The 18,725-nt window shown below is 48.7% G+C and overlaps 1 protein-coding gene across 4 annotated transcripts in view; it reads left to right on the forward strand.

Moving 5' to 3' along the window:
- The first annotated feature begins 10,616 nt into the window (after nucleotides 1-10,616).
- Nucleotides 10,617-18,725, forward strand: part of CSNK1A1 (casein kinase 1 alpha 1) — a 33,767-nt gene continuing 25,658 nt past the window's right edge. For all 4 annotated transcript variants that reach the window (NM_205053.2, XM_015293672.4, XM_015293673.4 and 1 more), the window contains exons 1-2: nucleotides 10,617-11,202; nucleotides 11,903-12,009. In NM_205053.2, coding sequence (NP_990384.1) covers nucleotides 11,080-11,202; nucleotides 11,903-12,009 — 230 coding nt within the window. In that variant the 5' untranslated portion in view covers nucleotides 10,617-11,079. The remainder of the gene's footprint in view (nucleotides 11,203-11,902; nucleotides 12,010-18,725) is intronic.

The following is an 18,725-nucleotide window of genomic DNA, read 5'->3' on the forward strand; positions in this document are numbered from 1 at the left end:
CTGAAAGGGAGCATTGTGTGTTTGTTTCACTGCTGGGGGCAGGGACTCTTCCCACAAAACTGGTGTGCTGAGGCTCAGAGTGTGGCGAGGATGACTTGGGCAAAGCCACCAGCCCCGGGCATTGGGGTATAGGGCAGGGTGGGCATCGTGCAATGGGCTGGGGAAGCCTTCCCAGGGGAACAGCTCGATGCCTGGGCTTCTCCTTCCTCTGGGCTTCCTCTTTCTCAGGGAGAACTTGGCATTTCCGTGTGGACATTTCCAATTGTGGCAACATGGAGTTTCCTGCCAAGGTGACAGCACCCAGCTCAAGCATGCTGCGTCAGCAAAAATTACTTCATCCCATCAAGCCACAAGGCAATGGCAGTGTCAGAAAGGACATCTCCATTATTTATCCAGGTAGATGATGCCAGCTCCAGCTTCTTCACCCCCTGAGTCACCAGCCTATGCGCCAGCTGCAGGCCTCCTCCCGGGCTGTGATGATGGAGAGCCATCAGCCTCGAGGCCTCCCAGCTCTCTGCCAAGCTCTGGGTCCCGCTTTTGGCCAAGGCAAGTTCTGGGGCCATTGAGAGCTCTCCAGCATCCCCAGGCTTCTGCCTGGGCTGGAAATGGTTGTGAAAGCCACCCCATAGCTGGTAGGAAACTAGCACGCCCCGTGTTCTGGGAGGGGGGCTTGTGGCAGGGGATGTGTCACACACCACAGCAAGTAATGTGCTGGTTCCTCGTGGAAGAGCACACCAGAGATTTGGCCCCCAGATATCTTTGCACAGGGAGAGCTGATGTGAGGCACACAAAAGCTCAGCCCCGCCAGCCAGCAGCAGCACCTTCACGTTCAGCAGGACCAAGCAGGCCACTCGCAGCGTGTCCTTGCTCCCCCTAGGAGCCTTGATGCAAAACGACAGCTATGTTTTCTTTCTGCTCATTATCAGGCTCTCAAGAGAGAGATTTTCCTGGCTCCTGGCCTCACAGGGCTCCCTGTGCTTGGTCTGTGCCCTGGGCTGCAGCCGATGCCCTCTCTGGAGCTGCCAGCAGGGTCTCCTTGCTCTGAATGAGAAACCACTGTGTGCCCAGAGCCTGCATCACTGCAGGCAACATTGGCCCAAACACACCTGATTTGAGATTTTCACCCCAAAATGAATGTTCTAAGAAAGAGGAGGAATTGCAAAGTGACCGTGACTGCCAACAGCTTAGGAGGATGTGTGCAGGTTTGGCTTTCCTGTTGCTTCCATGTCACAGAGAGATGGAGAAGGGAAGGGAATTGAGTGCACAAAGCCCTGCAGCAGCCTCAGGGTTAGGAACAATTCCATGACTGGGAGCAGGGATGGGTGGAAGGTGGTGAGACAGAGCCGTGTGGTCCTGGCAGGCACGTAAAGGGAGGCAGGAACTGTGCACTGCCTCCTCTGACGCAGGAGTAGGGGCTCCAGCTGGAACTACCTGAAGGAAGTTTAACACAACAAAAAGGAAGTGGTTCTTGGTGCAACGTATAGTTAAAACTGTAGAGCTCCTGGCCACAGGATGTGACAGATGTAAAGCATTTAAACAGGATGAATTCATGGAAGAAAAATCTGCGTGGTTATTGAACACAAAGAGCCAGCATCTTTTCCTGCAGGCTGCAGGGCTGCTGGGAGCTGGGCTCTGCGCCTGGCAACTGTTGGTGCACTCTGACTGCTCCTCTGCCAGCATCTGGCCAGGGTGAGCTGTCACACAGCCTTGGTTGTGTGCCACTGAGCAGTGCGATGAGGCCATACACCCGGCAGCTCCCTGGGAACACCTGGGGTCCTCACCCGGCTGCTCCAGGACAGCCACTGCAGGAAGGCTGCTCCACAGCATGCAGACCATCGCGAGGTCTGCCTTTAACAGAGCAGTTGGTAATAATCAGCTGGAGTCCATTATTTTTCTTGAAGCACTTTTTGGAACACCTCGTGGCAGGGAGCATCCCTCTGCTCTGTCTCTTCTGCATTTTCAGGACACGTACAACCTGGCAAAAGCAAGTAATCTGCCACTAACCGTGCGATGTCTTTGAGACAGGGCAGAGAGAAAGAGCATGGGAATTCATGGATGTTTAGTGCTCATGCGAGTTTGAGTCAGTTCACACGTGGCAGGAGCTTGGACATGGCCACTGACTCCAGTGTCTCCTGCCTGCCTGCTGCCAGGTGGGTCTGATCTGAGCGCTGGCATACACAGTGCTACTGAATTCAGCAAGGTAAATAGGAGTTTCAAGATTGCAGAGCAGAATCTCCAGTTCCCCATGGTTGTAAAGAAGACCTCACAGTGTGTGCACGCAGAGACAGTGTCATGTGCCTGGAGCTCCTGCAATGCACCAGTTCTTAGCAGAGCAGCACACACTGTTGGGTACAGAGATGTGACTGCGCTGGCTTCAATGCGAAGGTCTGACACTGGTGCAACTGCTGTGCTATTGGGAGAGGGCCTAGGAGAAGAAGAGATGTGGTGCATAGGCACAGAGAACCAATCAAAACAGCTCCCAAAAGGGTCACCTGGGGCACCTAACACGGGCACCTGCTTTTATAGTCCCACTGCTCTGAGCTGTGCTAAGCTGCTGCTCACTGGTGCTAAAATTAGCTGAAGGGCCATCAGTAAAGGAGCTCCTGAAAGAGCTTGCTCTCTGAAGCATCAAAAAAGTCAGCCTGCATGCCTGTCATCTGCTCCCTCAGCCCCTTGTGATAAAGTGGGACCCACACGGCATGAATGCTGCTCCAGAGATGCGGAGCTGGGCTGTGCACATCAAGGGGCTGATTGATTTGTTAGTGATGTTTCCTGTACTGTGGCAACAACATGTGATGAGCCTTTCCCCTTATCTGGCACTTTCCACCCTGTGCTTTTCACAAGCGCAAATGAACTGGAGCTCGTGATAATCTTTGGAGGAGGGGAGAGAATAAATTCAAGCATAATCAAGCAGCATCTCTCGGCCCCTGCTTTGCTGATCTCAACAAGAATTAGCTTTTGGATGGCACGAAAAGCTGCTCCACTGAGCAGAGATGTTCAGGCCTGCAGGTGACTGCTGGAAGGAATGAGATATGAGCAGATGCTGAACTGGGAGGACACATCTGCAAAAGGGGTTGCAGCCCCAGACAGCCCGCTTGTGTGGAATTGGGTGCACCAGCCTGAGTGCAGGTGCTGAGATTGGCCATGGCATGAGGGAGATGGGCCCATACTTGGGACCCTGCAGGGGCTGCTGGGCTGTGAATCCCCCCAGGACCCAGACATCTGGATGGCCTAGGGAACAGTCTGCCTACAAATCAGAGATGTTTACACCAAGGCCCTGTAGGGATGGGGCTCCTTTCTGCCATACCTTGCTCCCCACGCTCTCTAGGATGCTCTCAGTCATGGAAGGTTTTTTTATCCTAATCATAGGAGGAAGCAACTAGCTCCAAAAATCTGGAAAGAACTGTACTGCCCCGGCTGCACAGGACCAGCTCCGCGACCCCTGAGGAGATGCTGATAAAAGCCATCACGTGACGTGCCATGAGCAATAATATCACCAGACTCAGCAGCCTTTGATTTTGTCCCTCATCTGCAATCTGCTCGAGCTTCCTTCTGCTCCAGGAACAGCTTGTGAGCGCTCTGACACCCAGGAGGTGGGTGGCGGTGGGAGGGTCCCTGCTGCTTGGGGCTTGGGGGCAGCGCAGCACTTCACCTCTGCTCTCAGCTCAGGGTCCTCCCTCCCAGAATGTGCCAAGAAAAGCCAGAGCTTTCAGAAAGAGGATGGTGAACCCAGTAGGACAGACTGTGCTTGGCTGGCTCCTGCCACTGGAGAGCAGCAGCAGCCAGGAATATGGCCAAATCCTGCGTGGGGTGGGCAGGGCTGAGCCCCAGCCTGCTCTCAGGCACGCGTTGCCTGTTCTGCTCCTCCTGTCCCACTCTGCATCCCACACCACTGCACGTGGCGTGCATGAAATCCACGCTGCCTAAAACTGTCCAAGAAATGATACTGAGGAAGATTGATGGCAGCCTCCTGTGTATCAGCCACCATCCACAAGCTGAGTTACTTTGCGTTAGAGAAGACTCACTCTGATGATTGTGCTGAGTGATTGCAGCAGTGGAAGTGAGGTGTGGAAGCCAAATACCAGCACTCCTCACTAGCAGCGTAATAAATTAACCAGTGCCAGAGAAGCTGCTGCTGAGGACTTAACGTACCCACAGATATGACAAGCCATGAATCAGCCTCGCTGCCATTTACATCCTTTGTCCCATAACTTCCTGGGAGCTTCTCGCCTCACCTCACAAGGCATTCACCAGCGTACTCCAAGCAATTTCAAGTCTGACATCATGGAAACGTTCGACCTCAGCTTCACCGCCATTCAGCAAATTGTCCCTGGGGACTGTGCCAAACAAAAGGACCTGCGGTTCCTCCTCCTGGCTGCAGGCCTAAAGGAAAGCAGAAACGTGCAGGGCTCTCATGTCTCCAATCCTTTCTGGGTGGACACTCAGAGCTCTGCAGCAGAGCCCAGGCAACCCAAGCGGCCTGCAGGCACCGCTCTTGGCAGCAATACCTCACCAGGGAAACTTTGCAGGAAAGTCTTCCAGGAACAAGTGCATTGGTAGTGCATCAGCTGTGCAGCAATGGCATTTCCTGTGAATCACCAAAATTACTTGAAAATCCCCCTTTTCCGGCTGTGCTTAAAAAAAACTCACTCCGAGCAGCCAAGAACATCCCAGGCCACAGAATTTCCCATCCAACTTCTTGTGCAGCTTGGCAATGGTGCTGTCAGTTCACAGATATTTTCTCCCCATGGCCCCAGAGCCGTGGGGCCCTGGTCCCTCCTACCAGTCTCGTTTTTCCCAGGGGAATTAAAACCCAGGCAGCATTACTTAACTTAGCCACGCAGGGCTCTTTCAGGTCCCCACTTCTTGAGTTTGAGACAAAATCACTTCACTTATTCTTGTGGTGATACAGTCTCCTCTGTTGGAGTCACCAGCACAGGCTGGATTTGGCTCCTCCTGGCACGAGCAGCTCCTCACCAGCCACGTTCTCCAGCACCACTAAAAATAGCAGGGTCAGCTAAGGTCAGAGCAAAGCCATAGCCCATGGCACTGGGGAGGGAGGGAGGGCAGACAGCCGGTGTGAAGGGCACACTGCTGGGGGCTGCGTGGGCAGGGGGAGCACAGAGAGATGCACGAGCAGAACTGGTGCCCTGAGACAAGCAACTGCTGCGTCTACAAACCTGTAACCCAGATCTAATTTAAAGTGTAGATCCCTCGGCTGTGGGAAGTGCCAGGAGCTCACACGTCCCTCCTGCCAAAGAGCAAAGAAATACTGAGATGACTTTTGCTGTCCAGGCCTCAAGGAAATCCATCAGTTGTGTCTCAGTTCGTACATCTGCACCCAGACTTTGGCCACTTACATGAAAACTGGGGCAAAACCACCATGGGCTCTCCCTGTCTGGGACAATAAGCATTTCAGGAAGAAGATCGGGCCTTGGGCTGGAGCTGTGGACATAACTCATTCTTGGCTACATAGGGTACATAGGGGAAATGTGCCTCTCTGGAATGGGGTTGATGCTGGGTGGCAGGGGTGATGAGACAGAATGCAAAGCATACACATTTTACTTCCAAAGAATTTGGGATTCTGATGATCCCTCTCCTCTTTCTCCTTCGTGTCAGCTCCAGCTTTGCTGGTCCCGCCGTGAGGCATTTGATGCCATTTGATTCCCCAGACCAGCAGAAACAAGTGCCTGTGAAACAGGTGAGGAGGGTGAACCAGCTCAGCGAGTGGCCAGACTGCAGTGAGCAGGGCTACAGCCCGGCGGGGGATCCCTCAGCTCAGCTCAGCTGCAGTGCACCTTTGTGGTCTGCATTGCAAAAGCACTCAGGACGTGCACCCCCTGTGCCCCCAGGTCCTACCTGCAGCAGCGCAAGCAGAGCCCTGGGAAGTGACGCATCCACCTCAGACAGCTCTGAAATTCCAACCCAAACCAAACACGAGCTGATGGCTCTCGAGCGGAGGCATTATGTGGCCTTTGACTTTTTCAGTTATGACTTTGTCTAGCTTGTTATTTCAATGTTACTCCCTCCCCCTGAGCCTTTTTATAGAAGCCTGGGATATCCCTGCTGCCCAGGAGGATGAACAGCTCCCTCCTGACCCAACACAGCAGCAAGTATTTGCTGACACAGTTACAAGCATGCAAAAAGGATGCTGCTCCATCAGCACTGCATCAAACAGCCAGTTTATTACACTGAAAACACTCCCTTCGTTTGCTGTGATCAAATTAAGAGGTGTGGGGATGCTCAGTTGCAACGCAGGCACAAATGAAGGATCAGCAGTGCTGGGGTCAACTGGAGGCTGGGCCGTGCAGCAGGACTGCTGGCCTGTCCTCCAGAAAGAGAAGAGAGGAGAATTCTTCTTTTCACTTTATCATGTGATGCAGCTATAAAGTGCTTTCATTGCCTCCATGTCCCTGAAAGATGTGAAAAGTAGTGATGAACAGGAGCTGAAGGATAGCTTGCAAGAGGCACCAGCAGCCAGATTCACCCCCTCTTTTTTTTTTTAGTGCTAAAACTTCTGTTTTTGTCACTAGCAATGAACTCAGCAACTGTTGTGTTCTTCCTGGGTGTTTGCAGAGCACCTTTCCTGACAGAAGGCCACACATCTCCACTCCCATCTGGTGTTCTGGCTGACAGCATGGCACGGCCAGAAAGGGACTGTCGCAGGGACACCCTGGAGCTCCTCGAACTATTCCAGTTTGGCAAAATATTAACCCAAAGAAAACAGGAAGAATCACATGCAGACAGTTTTTGAAGGGGGGTCAAAGTGAGCTGCAGAAGGTCTGGCCAAGGCACTGGGGGCAGGGAGAGCAGGAGGGGAGAAGGATGCAGAAGTCAATTTAGATCGGGCCAGCTGCTACAAAAGCACAGCCTGAACTCCTCCTCCCAACTTACAGGTGAAGGATTTTTAAGTTGTATCAATTTAAATCCAGTGGGTACCTCCATGGCTTCTATGTTTGTGCACATCTACTGTGTGCCTTCACTGACGTCTGTGCTTTCCAAAGAGTCAGGACACAAGTCCAGGCTGTGTAGGCTTTTTACAAGGCCAGCACTGCTTTCAGACCATCAGGATCTCTGTTGTTCAACAAGGCAAACCCCGCATGTGGCAGCACAGGATGTGGTTTACCATGAGGGGCTGGGAGGGGAATGTTCCTATGTATGGAACAAAGACAGGACAGATTCATGGGCCAAAATAGAGAAGAGCAAAAGGTCTTTAACAGGTGGATGTCGGATCTGTCCTGATGTGGAATGAGACCCGCCTCCAGCTTCTGGACATCTATAGTCCGTCAGTCTCAGTGTCCTCCACCATCATTCTCTCAATAGAGCTGTTCATTCCCTAGGTTAAATCCTGCTTACCCAGAAATACACATGCGCCTTCACTCTTCCTCACAAATAAACAGACCTCTCCTTGTTACTGTGGAGACATGAGTAGAGAACTGGAGTGGCCAAGGCATAAACCTGGTGGGCACCAATGTGGCTGCAACCACAGGCAGTGAGCAAACAGGAAGCGGGCTGAGGTCATCCCAGTGTCACACGGTGGGATGCTGGCACTGGGCTATGCTGCTCCACCTGTCCAACAGACATCAGGAGCATTCGGGCTGCCTGGAGCTGCCACAGCTAGCGATGGGGGAAGGTTTTCCCCACACTCAATTGTTCTGGCAGTGTTCCGGCCAGGAGTGATGGATGCTGATAGGTCTTCTCTTCTGTGTCCCAACGATGTGTCCCAGTTTATGCCGGCTAACTTCTCCCATCTCTGCCCTGTCCAGCCTGTCCTGCAGCCCTTCCCACACTGCCTACACAGGTCTGCTTTTCAATCCCTCCATTCCTAACATTTTTGCAGGACTCAACACAAGGACAACACATCCAACCTGATTGTTGATTATCACTTTTGTTTGTTTGCTTGCTTGCTTTTGCACTGCAGACCTTTGGGAGACGATGTGTGCCCGGGCATCTTTATAGCAGGCTCAGCTCGGCCGGTCCCCACGCAGTGCTCGGACCCCAGGCGGCAGCGTCCCCTGGCCGCAGAGCTGTCCCCCGGCAGGCAGGAGGTGGCAGCATTGCACAGCCCAGCACAGCCGGCTCCCCTGCATCCCCACGGACGGGCTAGGTACCGCCCGGGAGCCGCAGACCTGTTTTTCCTGCTCCTCCAAGGATACGTGACTCGAACGCTTGCAGACTGCTCAAATCCCATCCTGAGCAATCATTAAAAACGACTAAACCCCAAAGGCCTCTAAGTGCACATCAGACCTAATCTGTTTGCAAATCACGATTAACAGTAATGTGAGGGCAAGTGAGGACAGAAAGGCTCTGTATTTAGAAATGAGTGTGATGTTCAGATACACCTCGTTTGCCCTTGAAGCTCCAGCCCCCTTAAGTGCCGTGTGATGTGTCAGAGCTCCTCCGCACAAAATCCACCTTCCCTCTCAGTGAGAAGAGTGTGGATATTCTTGCTCTTACAAATGCTCCCTTACAGTACCGAGGCAGGAATGAGTTGGAGGCTCGCTTGCTCTCTCAGCATCACTTTCATTCTGTCAGATAAGGTACAGTCTGATCTCATTTTGAGACTTCTGCATTTTATTTTTATTGGAAATGCAGAAGGACCTGTAGTAGAACCTTGGGTCTAAACTCCCCGAAACATAAGGGGAATTTGGAGTTGATATTTGCAGTTCACAGCATTGCCGACTGCCAATTTTCCCTCTCCATTCCTCCTGGTCTCTCACCATGGAGTCATCCTGTAGCTAAGTGAGTCCACCGCAGGAAGAAACACAGCAAAGCACAGACTTCCCTCACTGGGCAACAGCCACATGGACACAAGCCAGGACTTTTTTGCATTTGTACAGACAGAAAGTGTTTGTACCACAGTAACTTTACCAAGTTAGAAGGCAATATGGTGGGTGCAATAAAAGCCTCCCTTACCGTGCGGATGCTCTTATGCTAAGATTCCTCTACCTTCATATGAACAACATCCTACTGATAGAGTAATGTCCTAACCTGGACCTCTTAATCTGAGTTTTATCAAAGTGTTAGCTATTTAAAACAATCTGTGCATAGACCAATCTTAAAATACATTTTTTTTTCGTTATTCCCATGGCTTTAAGTACACCAGGCAAGCTGGAAAGCAGCTCCTCTGCATGCCCCCATTAAATTAAATAAACCTGAGTAGACGTTCTTTCTATATACATGAGCTACATTACTGTAGGAGTACTTTCTTTTTGCTGAGGACTGAATCATTTCCCAAATGTAGGCTTGCACAGCAGAAGACGCCGCTCTGACAGGGAGTGATAATGAGTCACTGGGAATTCACAGTTTTGTGTTCCTGCAAAGGAAAAACTCACAGCACTGAGCCAGAGGACAAGGGAGGAGAACTTGATTTTGAATGACAGCAAGAAACAGGGTCTGGAACGGGAGCTGCTTGTGCTGGGAGCCTGGGTGAAGATGCCTGGGGAAGGCAGGGACATCATGGCTCTGCGTGATCACAGCAGGTGACACTGCTCGGCACCTGGCAGGAGCCTCACGAGTAGCTATGGGCCCCTCGTGCTCCTCACAAACCCACCACTGCCTCAGAAACCTCCCACAGCAATGTGAGGCCTGCTGGGATTGCCAGCCCTGTGCGCTGCCTCCCGACAGGCCGGGGCTGAAGGTCGGATGGATAACACAAGCTGTCGGGCTGGGCAGGGAGGGGTAATGAGGCAGATATTGTGTGCTCACAGCGTCATGGAGAGCTGTGTACATAGAATCATAGAATGGTTTGGGTTGGAAGGGACCCTTAAAATCACCTAGTTATGCCCCCCCCCCCCCCCCCCTTCCAGGGAGGGGGCATTCACAACCTCACCAAGCAACCATTCCAGTGTCTCACCACCCTCACAGTAAAGAACTTCTTCCTGATATCTAGTCTAAATCTACCCTCGTCTGGTTTAAAACCATTCCCCCTCATCCTGTTGCTACCTGCCCTTATAGAAAGTCCCTCCCCAGCTTTCCTGTAGGCCCCCTTCAGGTGGTGGGGCTCAGCCCCACAAAATGCGGGCTGTAGGTGCTTACAGCCCCAGCACTGCAGCAGGACACAAATTCACTTCACGGGTGAAATGCGGGCAATTGGGATACAAGAGGACAAGGCTCTATGTCTGACATGGCCTGGAAAAGCCCCAGCAGAGGTGTCACAGCTGCTGTGCAGGCAGCGAGGGCATTGCCTGCCATCTCCCTGGGCAAACACAGCCACCTCCAAAGGGCTTCTAAGCGACATTCGGCTGTCTGTGACCACTACTTGCTGTCACCAGACCTTATGACTCCGAGGCCCAAGCAGGCCCTGCCCGCACCCCAGACGCCCCAGCCCCTTTAAGGAGCAGGGAGGGCACAGACGCTTCTCCCCTTCCTCTTCCGCCCGGGCTCGGGCTTCAGTGACGCGCATGCGCACATCTAGAACGCGTCGCGACGCATTGCTGGGGGCGGATGGAAACCGACGGCGGTCATTGGCCCGGCGGGAGGGTGGTGTGCGCGCACGCGCAGAGGGCTTTCTGCGGCCGTCTCTCGGCCTCATCCCCGCCCGCGCTGCCCCTCGCGCAGGCGCGCCGCGGGCAGGAGGCGGCCTCACCTTAGCGCAAGCGCCGGGGCCGCCCCGCCCCGCTCCCAGCGTGCCCCGCGCGGTGAAGAAGCGGCGGCTGCAGGCTGGGGGCATTTTGTGTCCGCGATAGCAGCGGTTGAGAGACAAGATGGCGGCGGCGGCCGAGTGAGGGACCGGCGGCGGCCGGGACCCGGCGGAGCCAGCGGGCCTCGCGTTTCCCTTCCCCTCTCCCCTCCCGCTCCCTCGCAGCACCTCGGCGGCCGCTTCTCACCTCTCTGGAGGGCGCGGGGAGCCGAGCGGCGCCCGGCCGGGGAGCGGGGCAGAGCTGCGGAGCGGGGCGGCCGCCCGAAGGGCCCGGCCCGAGCTGAGCGGCGGGGACCGCCGTTCTACGTTCTTCTCCCCTCTCCTTCCTTCCCTCCCCTGCCCCTCTTCCCTTCTCGGGGCGGCGGTAGAGCCCTCTCTCCCCTTTCCCTTCCCCCGGGCCCCGTAGCGCCGAGAGAGCGCCGCAGCCGCCTCTCGCCATGGCGAGCAGCAGCGGCTCCAAGGCCGAGTTCATCGTCGGGGGCAAGTACAAGCTGGTGCGGAAAATCGGCTCGGGCTCCTTCGGGGACATCTATTTGGCGATCAACATCACCAACGGGGAGGTAAGGGCGGCACGCACCTCCATCGGCGGCTCGGGGGGACGCGGAGAGCGGCGGTGCCCTCTTGAAGCCGGTGCCTGGCCCCTTTCCCCCGGGATCGCCTTCCCGGGGAGCCGGGCTGCGCGCTCCGGGCCTGGGCCCGCACCTCACGGCCTCCGGCTGGGAGCCGTGTGCCCCTTCCGACGGAGCCGTGGGCCCCCACCCGGCGCTTTGCTTTGTGAGAGGTAGGGAGAGAAGAGCACCTTGTCAGTGGCCGGAGAAGTCTGTCTTCTGGCACTCATCTCTGCCTCTTTTCTCAGCTGAGGAACACTTTATCTCGTGTTCATCAACAGCAGTAGAAACAAAGAAGATCCCATTTCATCAGTTTTTTTTTCTTCGTATTTTTTTATTCTTCCTCCCCCTCGCTTCTCTGAGCTGTAAAGAAGAAACACCCACGTTTGTTCTTCCTCGCTTACATGAATCTGAAGATGTAACATCTCCAGCTCAATTTCATGACCTGGGATGGATATTCGTATACAAATCATCACACTATGGATTTGATTTGAAGAGGCAACAAAAAGCAGGACGTTGAGCACCAAAAGCTTAAAAAATTGTAGCTCAGAGCGGGCGTGGGGAATACTGAAGTTCTGTGCCCCTACACCCCAGTGGCAAGGCAGTGCTTGGTGGACGCTCTGCTCTGATTCCTTGTTCCCTCTCACTGCAGGAAGTTGCTGTGAAGTTGGAGTCTCAGAAGGCCAGACATCCCCAGCTGCTGTATGAGAGCAAACTCTACAAAATTCTGCAAGGAGGAGTTGGCATCCCGCATATACGGTAGGATTCAATTATATGTGCCAAGTATGGTGACTTTCCTTTAATGTTCCTGTGAGCTGGGACACCACCATAAGAGACTTACTCTAGAAGGAGTTGGACTGCTGGGAAAAATACTCCATTCTAAGCTTAAGAACTAGCTGTGTATCCTTGTAGCTCCCCCTCCCTGCCCCATACCGTGTTCTCAGGCTTACATGCTGTGCACTGAAAGTGAGATCTTCAGCAGTTTGTGAGCTATGAGAAATTCTTAAAGTGATCAGAAGAAAGCATGAGCTTGTTTCTGTGAGAGTCAGTGTTCTTGATGAGGTTGAGAGTTTGGAGCTGGTACTGGAAATGGCTGCTTTCTTTTGTTGTTTTTTTTTTTTTGTTCCAACATGTCTTCCTCCTCCGCTCAGAAAATGGCGGATAGACGTGATTAACCCTCCCCCTTCTCCTGTTGGGACAAGGGACGTGCTCAGGCATGTATCTTTTCCTTTCATAGTTATGTGCAGCAAGGCTTGAGACTGCTGAGAACCTCGACCAGGAATGAAATGGCAGCCCCTTTCTGTTACCCGCAACAGATGCGTCACTGGGATTTCCGTACAGTTAAAGTGCCAGGATTAATCCCTCCCAGTTGCTTGTTAGACGGTTTCCTTGTTTCTTATTCTGTCTGAAACTTTCAAGAGTTTTCAGTAATTTTCTGATCTAGAAGTAAGTTGCTGCTGTTTTGGTGCAGCAGACTCTAGGAGGAGTCATTTCTCAGATTATTGAGGTGTTATCCTGTGTAGTTCTGACTACTGAATCTGCATCAGAGTAGCCTAAGTGAAACTTTTTTTCTTCTCCAGAAACACTCTGACCAAGAGTATTTTAAATAATTGTTTTTAAAGTTAGTATTTCTGGTGTTTGTGCTATATTATAAAAGGAATTGGTGTCTTGTGCTACAGGAACAGCTGCATTAGGGCTAATGAGTCAAACTATGCATTCCAGTTAGTCCTTTTGCTCTTAACATACTTTGTTACGTTTGTATAAATTAGTGGTCTGTACAAACTGTAGGGACACTTGTGTATTTCAGATTGTATATTAATTCTAACAAAACCTAGATGTTGCTAGCTTTTTGCCCTGCTCTGTAAAAACAATTGACTGTAGACCTGATTGTATGCTGGAGTTACACAGCTGAGGAGACAGCCCTGTTTCACCCATCTGTCCTCTCTGTTCATGGCAGCCTTCTACAGGAATAGAACAAGCATACCTGTATGAAACAGAAGAGCTACAATTACAACAGTTTCTTGTGTGTAACCAAATTTAATTTTTATTTTAGACAATAGTTTCTCTTTTCTTTGAATACATTTATTTCACAGCTGAAAAATAGAAATTGCATATTGGAAAGCCATCACGGTACAGTTTCATGCTAAAACAAGGGTAACTGGGAGAGCAGCCAAAGCATGTGGGTATCTGGTGTTTCATCACAGAACTGGAAAAGCATGCTTTCTTAAGCTTATGCTTTTTTCTAAGTACCTTTAGTGCTATAATGAGCCTTAAGTTTCATGTTTTTCCAATTTACCGTGTAACAGAAGTGAACTACTATTTAAAAGTCAGTTCTTGAATTTGATTTAAATGCCTCCTATGTGCATTTTGTTTAAAGCTGACATGCTGGAGGTTGTCTCACATGTTGAGAAACTTGTTTTCAGCTTCAAATAAGGCAGTAATCTTGTAAGTTTTCTTTCCTTTGTTTTTGACATACTTTTATCTGACCTAGCTTTTTCTGACTCTTGTTTAAAGTCCCACCACCACAGAGGATCTAAGAACTTTCTTTGTCACGTGGTCTCTGAAAAGTATTATAAGCTAATAAATATAAGTATATAAAAGTATATATAAACCAGATTAGAAGAATGTGGGTAAAAATTGACAACTGAGTCAGCTTTCAAAACAACTCAGATGGCTTCCATTGTGCTTGAGATAACATCTGTTTGATAATGTCAGGGGGTCTTGAGGATTTCCACCTTCAGGTTCCACCGTTGTTAGTCTTAGGATGACTCTTTTAGAAAAGCTTTTCAGAAGAATTTTGGAAATATCTTTCTGGTTTATCTTTTGGAAACAACTTTTAATGTAAGTTTTAAATATGTACATGTTAGGTGTTGCTTGACTGGTTCTTTGTGCTTTTCTTGTTCTCTTGTGATATGAAATCTGGTGATGCTTGAAAAAATAAAAACCAGTACTTCTGTTTATCTTCTAGAAGAGGAAGCAGAGGGGGTGCTCAGCTCAGGGTTTGCTTGAGAAACATTGAAACATTGTGTAGTTAGTGGAATCAGAAGTCATGGTACTCAGAATCTGAAGGAGGGGACTTGTCTTACACAATCAGGTGCATCACTGAGGTGCTTAACCAAGTCTAGGAACAACGTCAGATTACTGCACATGTTGTTCCAGACAACTCAAGCTTTTGTGACATGTTTTTTGGCAGTAGCAAAGCTGGAGAACGTATGACTTTGTACTTAGGTCTCTTTGCATGTGTAATTGATAATACGCATTCCGCTATTGTTTTGTAATGGTTTGCTGTCCAGTTGGAATAAGCTGTTCTTGGCTCAGCGTATTGAGAAGGGTGAATCAGTTTGAGGAAAGTCTTGCAGTAAGTTAGTTACTTTTTCTGTAAAGTGGCACCTTTAAGCAGCAACAACAGAAATGGGGTATCTGATAGAAAGCTGAGGAATAGTTCCAAGCTTTTCCAATTTCTGTGCTGTATAAGCTGGGCTCAACAGCATTTTTATCCTGCTGCTTCTGTGGGATTATCTGTGAGCTTTCACTTGTTGTGGAGGAAGGACTTGCTACTTGCACTGTAACAAAACATCCTTTGCATGTGAAATAGCAAAAAATTGGTACTAGCTTGTCTGTTATCTGAATATCTACACAACTTTAAATTCACATGGGGATCTTCAACTTTGCTGCTAGCTGCTGCTTTCTGGAGGAGCAGGGGGGATCCTGAACTGCTCTCTGAAACGTCACAAAACCTGTGAACCCCTCTGCAGACTGGTATGCACAAATTTTGGCTGTATCACCTTCATTTGTGACAACGGGCTTTTGAACCAAGCTTAACATCTAACAGTCTGGTCTGCCTTAGGACACAATGCGAAGTCTGCAGTATTCTGGTAGGTTTATTCTGATTGTTCTCGGCCATCAGCTTTTTTTAGTAGCAAAGCATTTTTTAGCTGTGATCTTCTTGTTAACTGGGTGCTGATCCTAATAGCATGAAATATCTGACTTTATTCACATTCTTGGTCCTGGTTCAGAGAAATGAAACTGTTGGAGGTTATGTATGTTGTTTTGTTCGTGGTATACATCTCTTAAAACACACTTGACGAGAGCAATTGTTTGAATCATCTGTGGTTGCCGCTCTTGGTTTTTGCCATTTATGGTGATTATCAACTGTTGTTCATATCCTTTATGAAGATTGTTTAAATATCTTGCAGATGTACTTCTAAAAGAAAAGCAAACTTAAGATTCTTTTTTTTTCCCTGACAACACCTTGGTATAACTTGTTACCTGCTTTCCATTAGAAATGGGTGTTGTGCTGGATTTAGCTGCAGCTGTTAGTGAGGTATGAAAGTGTTGCACAAAGAGCAGGGTTGACTGTAAAACAGATGATGCTTGTATTCTTCTGTAGGCAGAGCTGAAGAGGTGCAGTATTCAGTTGCATGCGAGGCTTATCAAGGGAATATTTGAGTTTAGTCATTGGTACGTTTAAATATGAAAGCTATTGACTTATTTGTTTTTGCAAGTTGAACAAGTAAAATCCTACATTTCTAACTTGATGATGCAGTAAGTTCTTGCAAAATGTTTTGAAGTTGAGAAATGTCAGATATTGCTACATAATGTCCTGAATCATGTGGCACGTTATAAAGCTGCTGTCAAAAAAGTAAAAGTGTCTCAGACATCAGGGCTCTCTGGTTACTTAGTGCCATGCTGGTGGATAATCTGTTAATAAGCTTCTGCCCATATTCATCTTCACTAAATAGTACATGCAGTGAAAAAACATGGTCAAGTGCAGTAATTTTAAGGTGGTTCTCACAATGGATTTTTCCTTGAGCATTTTAAATTCTGTTCTTAAAAATCTAAAAGTCTAAAAATCTGAAGGACAGACCCACTGTAGTGGATAAGAGCAACATTCCTGTTCTGATAACTCAGTGTGAAACTGAAATGAATCCTTAAACTTTTCCTGCTAAGAGTGAATCTCTTTATAAAACATGAAATGTTGTTTAACAGTCTAAACTTCTGTCTTAATTGGTGCTCATGGACTCCTTAAAGGCAGCTGAGAGAGAGACCTGGTTTTTCTATCTTTTTTTCCTCTTGCCTTAGCTCATCCTTTGCAGAAACAGCTGCAGAAGTGTGCACTTGCAGTTCAATGTTAACTCCATTTGGCACAGATGATCAGCAGAAGTCCTACAGAAAGGGTCTGTTTTCCTCCACAATGTTTGCAGTACATACTGTAGATTAATGGCTTACCTTCTCATCTGAATTGAGCCTTTTGACTTCTATGGAAGAAATGTGACTTATGTTCTCCTCACTTCCTACCAGCTGTTAGTTTACTTCATTAAACAACTAGCAAAGCAGCAAGTCATAGAAGTATGTATGCAACATAAGACCAGGCAGATGAAATTTCCCTTATGCCTCACGGATGGATTGCATTGGTATACTTCATGTATTCATATTTTTCTCATAACTGTACAAAAAGCGATAAAAAATGTTATTTATAACCTACCTAACTTGATAACGTAGGGTGTTCTTCACTATTTCTTTATTTAGTACTTGGGTGGCCTAATTCATACTCACCATGGCAACTAACATTAGATGGCATCTGTTATTCCACTTCAGTATTTCAGTCATGCCATGTTATGTTAGGTTCATTTATGTTACTGATTCCAAGCTGGCTAGCAGTTGAAGTGCTTTTCCAGCTTCAGGGTAATAGAGAATATGTGGCAATGCAGACACGAATCTGAGAGTGGTAGATTGCCTTCCTTGTGTGTGTTGCTTCCATATCTCAGTGGAAGATAAATTGAGTCTCAAGACTCAATTTAGTGTACTTCTACAGGCAGAATATGCTTAGTGATTTGTCTGTAACATCTGTACTTCTCAGAAGTCTGGCCTGAGAAATCTAGAATGTGTTTGACCAGAAGAGATTACTTTTGGTCCTGTTCCTGCTCGTTTTGGTTAACATGCAGTTCTTCCTGTGATTCTGTCACAACACTGATTTCCTAGGCCAGCACTCATGGCTCTGTGGTTGGAAAGAGAGCCTGAAGATGAGTGCTTGTACCTGTAGGCGGTCGGTGCCCATTTACTACTTCCTTGATTTCTTTAATGGCTGCCTCCCTCTTACAGTCATCCTGTGTCTACAAAGAGCAGTTGCGTAACTTCATGACTGCAGTGCTGTGCTGCATGAACATGATTGCTAGGATCACCACCTTCCCATCCATTTTGAAGTCCTGCTCTGTCCCTGTTCAGACTTGTATTTCCTTTCCTGGATATCTGACTTGTGCTGTCCATGGATTGCTGCATGAAGGAATATCAGTGCCGTAAGCTTTGACACCAACTCCTTCCAGTTTCTGTTGAATACCTGTGCTTGCATTGGTTAGGATTACTGATTTTTCAGTGATGCCTGTAGAAGCATATGATTATAGGGAGGTCTGTGTTTTCCCTTTAGGTACATTACCTAACTAGTGCCCAGTTGAAGACTTTCGTGTAAATGCCTTAGTGATTGCAGAAGTGGAATAGTTCCAGGGCATTCATCACTTCTTTGTCATTTGGTTTTATTTTGGACATTGAATCCTTTGTGCTCATGAGGTCTTCCAGACTTGTGTATTTACTCTCATGTGCATACTGACTTGTCGAACTTATTGATGAGGTTATCTCAGGTAATCCCTGTAGTTCTTTCCAGCTTGCTTGTTCACTGTACTTTGTTTTTGTTCTAGAGTGTTTCTCAATACACTTTCATTTGACAGTCTCCACCTTTTGTCATGTGAACTCTTCTGTCTGACATTTGAAAGCCAAAACACTGGGAAACTAATTGCATAGAACTAGACAGAGTAATGGTAGGGTGACACAGTACAGCTGATGAAATTAGCAGAAGTTAGTAGAATGTTGGAGTGCAAATTGACCTTTTTTTTTTTTGAGTGAGAATATAATTGTTTCTGGATGCCTTTTCATCAATATTATATTTTTGCTTGAATTTCAGAGTCTAAAGGTTTGAGTTCATCTAAGTCTTCTCACAGCAGCATTGTACTTCTTTGCACTGAGGCACCAGGATGCTTTTTTTGTTGTAGGACACGAGCATGACCTTCTGCAGTTCCAGATGGCTACAGGATTAGTCAGTGATAGCAGTGAAATTCACAGAAGCCTGTAGCAGAAGATCAGACACTTGGCAAAACAGGTGTCTGAGGAGAGCTTTTATTAACCTGAAACAAAACAGTCTTGTTACAGTTGGTGGTAGGAACACTTTGTTGTGACAGTGAGCTGATGTTCTGGTATTATACATACACTAACCTGTAGACAAAATGATGCTGCCTTATGCTCATGCCTTCGCTGCCTTGGTAGTTCTGAGCACCTGGGGTTTGGGCTTTCTTTGCTGGTGAGCAGCAGCTGTCCTGTTAGTGATGAATGAAAGGACTCACTGTTTACATTTGACACTTTTTAAGTATGAATTTCCTGAATGCTTTTATTTATCACCTGACCAGCTTGCGCAGCTTTAGTGGTTG

This window comes from Gallus gallus, chromosome 13 (genome assembly GCF_016699485.2).
Source record: "Gallus gallus isolate bGalGal1 chromosome 13, bGalGal1.mat.broiler.GRCg7b, whole genome shotgun sequence".
Lineage (NCBI taxonomy): Eukaryota > Metazoa > Chordata > Aves > Galliformes > Phasianidae > Gallus > Gallus gallus.